The following is a 10966-nucleotide window of genomic DNA, read 5'->3' as shown; positions in this document are numbered from 1 at the left end:
AGTCAGATCAACGTAGGCCGATAAGACAATCACTGAGTGGCTTGTCCTTTAGCCAATCAGGAAATATCACAGACCTACTGAAGGATGTGTTGATTGTATAGGAATTCTTTTTGCCAGCAAAGGACAGGTTTATGTGTTTTTATAAGCTATATTATTTCCTATGGATCATTTTCCAGACGGTTCTGCTGTGATTAGTGTCTGGTGAAAAGCTTCAGCAGATATTTCTTTTGCAACATCTCAACCAATAATAAGACTGCACTTTGAATCTGTGAAAACGTTTATTACAGTGTATGGTTCGGAGCCGATCCAATAAACATCACAAGTGTTTGAACTTTGGTCATCCTTCTGGGATGTTTGGAATTTAGCGGTATACCGTACAGCTATAAAAATAACTGCCTACTTTATCAAGTGCCCATATAGAGAAGGAGACTAAAGACACTGCCCTTAATCCAGAATATCAAGGTGCCTGTTATTGCAAGAACGAGACTAAAAATGTCTTGTCTTAATGGCGAGGTGTTCGTTAATGGAGGCGCTACTGTACATATTACTCAACTACTCGCCAATACAATGGCATAGTGAGTCACTGGTGTATTGGTGGTACACTGGATATTATAGTTCAACTCATTAGGGAGATAATTTTAACAGCTAGCTTTCATCAGAGTTGAATAAAATGTTGTTTGTTGTGAATACGTGCACTTCACCTAATCACTTTAGTGTGAAGGTTTAGCAGAATGGGTAACATAAACTACCAAGTATATGTTTGTGAAGGTGTTACTTCCAAAGAAACACCTAAGCCAAATACTTGCTGTACATCATGATGCTACATTAGATGGCTGAACAGAAGTTGACATGTATTTAGTTAAGCATATTCATATTTGACTAAGAAATTACAGTTTCCTGGGATATGATGCAAACCCTTCAGCAGATGGGCCAATGTCCACAAGAAGTGGCACAATAACCAAGGTCTACATTAGTTAATGCACTTAAATTTGCCAGTCTAAATTGAGGAAAAACTGCCATATGACAGAAGAAATATTACAATAAAACAGGAAGTAATGAACATACAAATATGAACACTGGGTGTAACTTTGGTATGTACCAGTTGGTTCTGCCTTGATAGATCTTTATCTTATCCTTTGGCAACTTGATCTGTGAAACTAAGAGCTAGACTGGTCATGTATGTGCACTGAACAAACTCATGAGTTCCAGAACAGTGTGAATACTACATTGCATTATCTAAACTCAGCAAATGGGGGGAAGATGCTGAGAGAATTTATTTGGCTGTACACAATGAGTCAGGAAACATACACAGAGAGATTCGTAACAGCTCCAATGATTGGCAAGATAAGTTCCTGATGATATGCATAGAATTACCTGTCAACCAGCTGTTAGAACAGTTACTTGACTGTCAAATCAATGACTGAAAGGAAAAGGCATTCTTTACTTTGAATTATCTCACACGGTGTTCCAGGATGAAATATATGCACTATATACTGAATGATTGTTACTTGAGTGTTACAGTGTTCGAAAAGTTTGTTGATCACAAGATTAATGGGTCCAAAGAGCAAGGTTTACCTTCTGGGGGCCTATGCAAACACTTGGTTTGGGGCCACCACACATTACTAGACAACCATAGTAAATACTACATACTTAATCTGGTGTGATATCTGCATATCTACAAGGATGAAAATGCATGTACATAATAATTAACACACAAACAGATAACCAAATGATAAGCTATAGACAACAAACAATAAGCGATACCATCAGTTTCAGTGGACAATCCAGAAAGTAGCTTTTCATGCTGTAGCAATCTTGAGCAATAAGTGAAAAATCCAACTTCGAACAAACACCAAGATCAACCAATATATCTGTCAAGCTATTTAGATTCTCTTACAATACAGTTAACCTTAAATAGTTCTTTAATAATTTCATGTGGGAAAACTTTTTCTTGATACATCTGTCACATGCATCATAAACAACAATCTGAAAGTGATAAAGAGGTGAGGATAACCTTAGTCTTTCTTTGTAAATGTAATCAAGCATATAAATTGACGGTTTTTCATTTCTTTAGAGGAATACAGTAAATCAAACACAGTGTAGAAACACAACCTATCTACACTATTTATTGAGGACAGATACCACTACATTGATTAGAGGATGAAAGAAGTCCCTTTGGAACCTGTCCTCAAAAGTTACTGTATGGTCATATTCTGTCTCACAAAGATGCACCTATTTTACCTTCATTTATCCTGAAGGAGCTGCGTTACTGATTCTATCTGTTTTGCCATTTCTAATATATTGCCTTTTACAGGAACTTACCAAATATGCTTTTACCTCATTCCTGATGACAGTAATAGTGCTATTTGAGATTTGAAGGATTTTGCTTCCCTGATTAACCTAGTACAAGATGTGGTGCCATAAAATAAGGCACAGAATGAAGCTTCCAAATCCTAGAAACCATTTTTTCTTTTAATGCATGAATGTCAAGGGCAACAAATGATCTAACAATTCCTTAAGGTGCTAGAAAAGCACCATTACATTATCACTATGACTTTCTCACCAGTTATATGACATGATCCCTTAATATAGACCATCAACAAGAAAAGGAGCTAAAAAGAATGTAGATGCACTATAGGATACCAAAATATGTTAAAGACAAAGCTGATAACTATGTACCATCCAGAATAACCAAATTCAGACAGTAATGTAAAACACCTAACACTTTTCATGTTTCAACCATTGTTGTTTGACTGTCCTTTGCAGTCTCCAACATTGATATTCAGCTTTTTTGGATGACCTAGTAGGGTATTACACAAGACCCTCACCGTTAGTGTCATGAATGGTAAAAAAACCAATGAAATGCTCCATTACAGATGCACTACTGGCAAGTTTACTGGTCATTACCCACAAAGTCATAGATAGTTGTTTAGTGTGACTACATCTAGAGTATAATCTATAATCATGACAAAATATTTTGCACTATAGACTTGTTTGAGTCTACTTTGAAGGATGCAATTTCCTATTACCTCAATCAATTTGTTCCAATATTTTTTCTCACATAATTGTCAGCAATTTCTTCTATTCTTCTAAAATGCTTACTCATTATTGGATCAAACTTTGTTAGATATTCAGTCTGACCAAGAAACTTTCCTTTATGAGAATCATAAGACTTGTTTTCTCACAGAAAGCCAATTAACATTTCAAAAAATATCTGTAAGCCTTGATCAACTCAATCAATTCATTCTGAATATCTTTGCTCAGATAATGGTCAGGAATTTCCTTCTTTACCATGCATCTAAGACACTCAATCATTTAATTTAAATATTGCATCAAAATTAGCTTGCAACCCACTCTGGCCAATAAAGTTTCTTTCACAAGGATCATGAAGTTTAACTTTTCCCACAGAAAGTAGGGGAAACAAATCACGTTTGAAAGGGTTTTTTTCATCATTCTTCATATGAATGTAGTGATTTCATGAAGTGAAGTAGAAGTTTTTCATTGTTCTGAGGAAAGACTAAATCCATAATCTGTTCTCTGAATGTCTCTTTCATCTTATCTGGCCAAACACTGGATCTTCAGTTAATATCTGTGGTTATTGCTGAATGGATACTTTTCAGCTTTAATAAAGGGGCCTTCACTGGGAGCATACTGTAACATAACAAATGATGTGAGCTTGTGTTATAATTCCAAGCATTTAGCTCTTACCTCAATATCATTTTGCTTTGTGTGCTACTGGAATATGCTCACTTAATTGTGCATTAAAAGAGTTAGGGTTTAGAAGAGCACAGATATTGTTGACACTCAGTCAATAGCAGAAACAAAGGTGTGTTCATCAAGCAGGCTAAATGAATCAACATTCATTCTTCATGAATAACAGACATTTGTGATTAGTTCTTTTAAAACACCAGAACTTCTTTTGCCAGGTTGTACAATAAGATACAGTGTGAACAAAGAATAAAGCCATCTCTAGAAGCTGAAAGCTCACATTTTTAAATATTGAAGTAGACCAGCTCTTCTCTCAGCATTTAATATACACTTGATGAATAGTTACTTAATTTATTTTGTATATTTGCTTAACCCTGCTCTTGATTTAATGTTCCTTAATCTCTTGTAAGGATGTTTAGCCCCTATTACGATAAAAAAGCATCTTTCAGGTTCACAAATGCACACCTTCCTATCAAGTTTTAAAATTACATAACAATTCTATTTCAACAAATTTGAACTCAACAGTTCTTTTAAAATTCACATTTTTTAACACTAATTGAATTTAATTCACAAAAAAACATGAAAACTGTTCAAACTTGCATATGTGCACAGCTGCAAGGAGACTCGCCATCTAACAATTTTTTTTTGTCTACCCATTCCAAAGGATACATTTATATTTACTAAAGAATATAAGAATATAATCATCAACTTCTTGTTTCTCTTGTGATTTTCCTTCTTTTATACAGTGTCATTAGTAAACTCTTATTTTCATCCTTTTATGATCTCACAACATGTGATCTGAAGAACTACTAATGAAGTTCAATATTAAAAAGCTTATGTATCATTGGTTAGAAAAGATTATACACTATTTACATCACCATAAAGTGAATAAATTGGTTTGAGAAATAACATATGGTTTTGTGGGAAGTGATTAGATATATCTCATAATTAGAAGTCTTAGGAATAACCCATTATTCTAGAATATTTATTTTGTTTCTTTAAACATTCTTTAAAATATTTTCATGTTGAATTATATTTGTTTGAAAGTAACAAAATCTCTCTTCTGGGACAATATACTGCACTTTAAAACAGACAGGTTTACAGACAGTACAGTAGGTGAGGGTGGGACATGCAACGATATCATATGTTTTCTATCAGCTTTTATTAACACTACATGCACAGCTTGGTCCAAATGACCCTAGCCCCTTGAATGCTAAAGCTATACATACCAGAACTCGGAATTTACTAGGAGTATCTACGTGAAATTTAGCAAGCTTTTAGTGTTGTCAGTCTATTGTATATGAAAAGTCAAATTTTTTAATAAAGTGTTTTTACTCAAAGCTTGTCTGTGAAATTATGAATCTTTTACTGAGTCAGTCTGAGTAAAAGGTGATTTTCATGTTAAGAAGTACTTCTCTTCATCTTACTGTTTTCATATTTCATTTGCTTAACCTCTAAAACCTCCTAAATGAATATCACAAGTTTTTCTTGGTAAAAGTTTAGAGTTTATCACATTTTTTCTACATCCTACTGTAGTGAAATTAAATGGAAAGTTGAAAATTATGAAATAAAATTAATAATATTTTTTTTCCTTCTTTGACTGCATCATTTGTCACCACATTTTACACTTAATTATATTAACATTATATCACATCTGTTTTCTTTTAATTTTATTGTTTTATTGCTTACCTTGTACCACAGAAGTAGTTTATCTATGAAAAGCAATGAAACAGAGCAGGATCAAATTGGTATATTCTCGTACATGACATACTGTGTGGCATGAAGTATATGAACATTTGCCCTCTAAATGCATAACTAAGCTAAGTCTCACTTTGTTTTTCACTAAATTGTTTGAGTAAAAATTCATGTACCTTTCAAATATGCATTTTAGACACAAAAATGTATCCAGCACTAGAACATAATGTCCCAAAACTACCATAATTTGATGCTAAGTTCACTGATGGATATTGATAATAGTTATTTAACTTTTGAATGCAATGTGAACTTTCACCCAGCTGTGTGGAGAAGGTTAATATCAGATTTTATAAGATTTTTCATTTAGTCTATATCTATACAGTTTTCATATAAACACATGGTCCACAAAGCTGTTAAAGTTGCCTTGTTCTATTGCCATTGTGTCTATGTTCTCTATAGCAGATATGTACTATTCCCAAGCAGATGTTGTGGTACATCCATGTTGAAAGGATCAACAACCACAGTGTCCTTTGCTTGTCAAGTGGACAATGAATTTTGTGTGAGTGGTCATTCTCTCACACTGATGCCCTCACAAAAAGAAAAATACAAACTTTTTTGCATGATTAAAGCATCTAATATTTCTCAGTTTTATCTGGTTACTGAAGAGATTAGTTTGACAGAGGTCCATATCTTCAGAATGAGAGCTAATGATTGATACACTTATCCATTGATGGCAATTGTCCACTCATTTATGAAAGTACATAAGCATTTTTTTTGCATGTATTATAATGAATTATTTTACACTTATCATCACATTTCCAGACTGTTTATTACACGCTGCTTAAAACTAAGTCAATTTTTCAAATTTCCTATTCAACCCTGCTGTTATTAAGAACTTTTTAATACTTACACGAGTTTTCTGTTTTGTCAATGTGAATATTGGCCCTTGCTTAATCAATCTTTCCAGTTAAACAAGTTTAAAGGGATGCTTTTATTAGAAAGAATGGCTTATTCTGAATGTTGAAATACTCATGTCCAAGAAGGAGAGTTTGCCACTGAAGAGATGTTTGTATGAGAAAGATGTTGAGCCTAGGAGAAATCTTTTCATCCATGCTGCAGACTTGGGAAGATCTGTTGATGTCTGCAACATCCAGACAAGTGAATTTAACCTTGCCTCTGAGGATTGATCTCAGTGCAAGGGATGAAAGGACTGAGGGTTACTGATGTAGGTTAGCACCTGTCAAATACAAGACCATTTGGAAGGTATTCCAAGGCTCTGTGTATTGATTTTGAATGGAGGAATATTTGATTCAATGGAATATATTGCTATTTTGGTATTCTCAAATGAACTGATTTTCCTGCAAGTATTAGACAGGCTCACTTCATAACAGCAGGATTCAACAGGAAATTGGTGAACAATCTTAATTTGAAAACTTGCAAACTTTGCAATTACTACTGAACCTAACTAAAAAGGTAAAGATGGAAGTATTACACATCTCTGGATTTAGGTTTAAATTCTGATTTAAGTATGTGTGAAAGAAGTATTTTAAACATGCTAAGACATTCAACAACAACAATTCAAATATTGACAACAAATATTCAATGTATCAATAAAGACCTGAACCATATCATATATTGATTTTTCTCTTCACTCACCTTTTGTCTGATGTTTGTTACCCATAATGAAACTGATCACTCACTCAGTTTTTAGTAAAATGAGGTGTATGAAAGGCATTTTGCAGCATTAAAATTTAAAAACAAATTACAAACTGCTAGCTTTCATATTTTTAATACTCTTAACATTTTAAAAAACTTGTATGTTACATTACTTAGGTTCCTGATTTTCCAAGAAAATTCCAGGTTTCAGGATTCATTTCAACAAACATCACACACATACACAATTGAAAATTTGTCTGTAAGAGATAAATATTTTTATTTGTTTAGTGATTTCAAAACAAAATGCACCTTCATCATTGCAGCTTCATTCAGAATAGTGTCACAACTCATCATAAAGACTTTGTCTACAGGTACCATTGCATTTCGAACGGTTTTGTCTCTCATTGATAAGGCTCCCTATTCATAAACATTTGGAAATTAGTTCAGTAAAAAAAAAAAAGAACAAAATAACATTTATACAAGTATTTTTAGTGACATTACTAACAACTAAAGATTTATTTTTATTATTATATCTGATTTTGACTTATTATGTATTAGTTTTGTAGATAGTTAGACTTCATTTTACAATTCTAAATCTATGTGTTAAATCCTTATGTCTTAAATTCATCTTCACTTTCGGCTTCATTACGAAGTTGTTAATCATTGATGAATGTATAAAACATTTTATATACAATCAGTTCAACATTAGTTTTAGTACATTTTGTGTGTGTGCATGATAAACTTATTATTGTATGAACATTTAAATGAATATAAACAAAACATTATTTAACAATTAATCTACTAGAAGAATATTTTAAACTGTATTAGTAAAACTTTTAAGTGTACAATCTCTAGAAACAGCCCAAGTTGCAGAGGTTAAACATTCGTATAAGTAAACATTTTCTTCACCTGTATTATCATTACTTCATCCAGTGTTAAAGGATCCTCAACATTTGATGTTTCATGTTTTTCGGGCTGAGGTCCATGAATATCCACCAATGCCTAAAGAAATGTACATAAATATCTGATCAAAACAATATCATTCATTACTGTTATTATTCCCTTCAGATAAAACACATCTTTTTGAAGATTTGGATGGGTAAAACTGAAGATATATGTTCAATTTTTTTTGCAATTTTATTATTAATATATCATTTTCAGGCCTACCTAATCCAAATTTAACTGTAAGCTCATGCATGTAACAACTGAATTTACAAACACAATAACCTCAGTTTCAGTGACAGGAACAGCATATGAAACTAGGTTATTCCTAGTTTCCAGTCAGAAGTGAGGAAGTTCCATGAAGCAAGAGGGGACTACGTACTCTCTGGTGCATTTTATGCTATCTAGGACACTAAATATTTTCATTTTTTATTGCTAGGATGATCAATAAACATTGGACTGGTTAACATACAATTTGATTATTTCATGAAATATTAAGACAACCACTACATACAAGCGTTTATAATTGCAATGATTAGACCAAAGTAAAAACTGGTCATTTTGCAAAATATTGAGGCAATACTTGTGAATATCAATTTTCACTGGAGCAAAGTTCTGACAGTTATTTACAAACCAAGCATTTTAAAAGGTAAGTATGAAATACTATGCATGTTCATGTGTGAGCTCCTCCCTATCCTACTAGCTTTTGTTTTCAATACTGATTTCTTATGTATCTGAAAATCCCAGTTCCCATGATTTCTCTCACGTAAAAGTAATGTGAATATGAAAATAATCTCATAATGTATGACATTTCATATGTCTGTAATGTTTTCATTTGTAACAAAAACCCTTAATTACTGAAAACAATCCTGCTCTCTCAAGTTTTCATCAGATAATGTTTATCTCTGTCTAATCGAGTTTTCCATCTAAATAATTTCACACATAAAAATGATGTTTAAGAGTTAAAAGAAACAACTCTATGTAATTTTGAACAAATAAGTGAAGAGTACACACAATTAAAGCAGATTCCAAAAGATTTTAAGTCTGTCTCCATGCTGATACTTTCCTACCACTGCACTTTAACCTCTGCATGCAGGTGGGTGAAAGTGTAAGTCATGAACTTATTTACAGAGTTACATTTCAAAGTTAGAAAAACAACTTTGTTAACAATGTATTTCAATAAACTATCAAAATGTAGTTTATAATTCAAAATATAGTGTAACATACCCTTTCATTTCTTAATCTGAAAAAGAAATATTTAAACTCTGTCTTCACTCTTCTGTGATACATGACACATTTTCCCCCTGTATTCTCCTCTTTAATTTTTATAGCTTCAACAACCAGCTTTTCTATCCAATTATAATTACAAACTGTACATACTGACAAGTAAGAACATAAAATTTTAACCTCCTACTTTTTGATTTGTTGAGATATCAATAAATTTGTCAAACCCATCAGAGAAAACCTTCACATCTTTTCATTCATTATAAGCAAATTATTCATTCATTTTTATTTGTCTGATGGTCATGTTTATAACCAGCAGAAAAAGGATACTGCAATTTACAAGAATCTTAGTTCATCTGTTTAGTTTTGGTGGTCAAAGATCATAGTTTGCAAGAAAATCTTGGTGTATGTTGACTAAAGATTTTGCTCCAAAAAGTAATATAAATTTAACGTATATATATATATTCTTTAGTTAGAAAGCTAAATAAATTATAGTAGTTTTAGGGCATTCAATTCTAGTGCCCAATATATTTTTGTGTTCTAAGATGCATATTGGAAAGCTACATGAATTATTTATTGAACAACCAACATAGGTAGAAAAAAAAAATTACCAAAGTATGCAATCCGAATGCAAGTGTCCTCATCTTTAAAGTAAGTGCTAAATTTTGTTTTTTATGTAATTTTTTATTTACTATTATGTATTTTCTTAACAAAAGTAACTAAAACATAAAAATTAGAAACTTCTTAGGCTGGATAACAAAACTTAAATAAGATTCAATGATGAAACTAGAAAAGCTTTCACAGTTAGCACATAACTGTAACCAGATCACATGTTTACTCTGAGTTGAACTGGAAACATTCCATCATGATTTATTGGTTCTCATGCATAGAGAGCATCCAAAGAACAGTAATAAAATCACAGAATTAAAAGAAAGCAGAAATGTAACGTCTGAAGATAAGGCTCTTAGGATAAGTAACTGTAAGTGCCTGTTTCAATCCGAAGTTATTCTTGCAAAAACAAAATAATTTTATACTTTCAACTTTTTATTTCACAATATATTGATGATTTGACTACAGTTAGTATTAGGATAGAGAAAATAAAGTTTTAAGAGGTTATGCAAATGAAATATGAAACTATAAGATGAAAAGAAGTGTCTTTATTCTTAGCATGAAAATCACCTTTGATTCAGAATGACTCAGTAAAGGTTGTAAATTCAAAGCAAATTTTTAGTAAAGACACTTGTAACATTATAATAAATATTAAAAACATGGTTATACCAAAAAAATATATTTAATACAAATGTTTCAGAATTTCCTTACATTATACCATCAGCGTTAACTCTTACAGCAAGGGCTCGGTACCTGGGACCGACCTTATAACCATTTTTTGCTTGTTATAGTTTTCACGCTATAAATTTTAAATTAGTAAGCAAATGTTAGCAAAATTTGGCAAATTATCAGTAAACATTACAATGCTTTCATTTGCAAAATATGACATTGTTTTTATTAAGTCTTAAAGTTTATAAAGCAATGTTTTTCTCATGTCTATTTTTTCTTTTCGCATGTTTGCCTATCTATCATGCAAAGTAATATTCATTTTAAGAATAAAACTACTTTTATGCATCGGAATTTTTAAATTTCACAAGCAAAATCTTTATAATGTCCAGACAGTTATCAAACGTTTCTTAAGAGAAAGCTTTATATTTTATTTGTTATTTTCAGTAATTAATCTCTGTACAGT

The 10966-nt window shown here is 31.9% G+C and overlaps 1 protein-coding gene across 1 annotated transcript in view; it reads right to left on the bottom strand.

The window, feature by feature from the left end:
• Positions 1–8395, bottom strand: part of LOC106460114 (DUF21 domain-containing protein At5g52790-like) — a 19835-nt gene extending 11440 nt beyond the window's left edge. Inside the window, exons 1-3 of the mRNA XM_013919797.2 lie at positions 8384–8395; positions 7969–8061; positions 7369–7476 (exon numbers count right to left, since the gene is read on the bottom strand). Of these exons, the coding sequence (XP_013775251.1) occupies positions 7369–7476; positions 7969–8061; positions 8384–8395 (213 nt within the window). The remainder of the gene's footprint in view (positions 1–7368; positions 7477–7968; positions 8062–8383) is intronic.
• Between the last annotated feature and the right edge of the window lie 2571 nt (positions 8396–10966).

The sequence above is a fragment of the Limulus polyphemus genome, unplaced genomic scaffold, assembly GCF_000517525.1.
Source record: "Limulus polyphemus unplaced genomic scaffold, Limulus_polyphemus-2.1.2 Scaffold712, whole genome shotgun sequence".
Taxonomy (NCBI): domain Eukaryota; kingdom Metazoa; phylum Arthropoda; class Merostomata; order Xiphosura; family Limulidae; genus Limulus; species Limulus polyphemus.
This window is presented reverse-complemented; position numbering and strand designations above follow the sequence as displayed.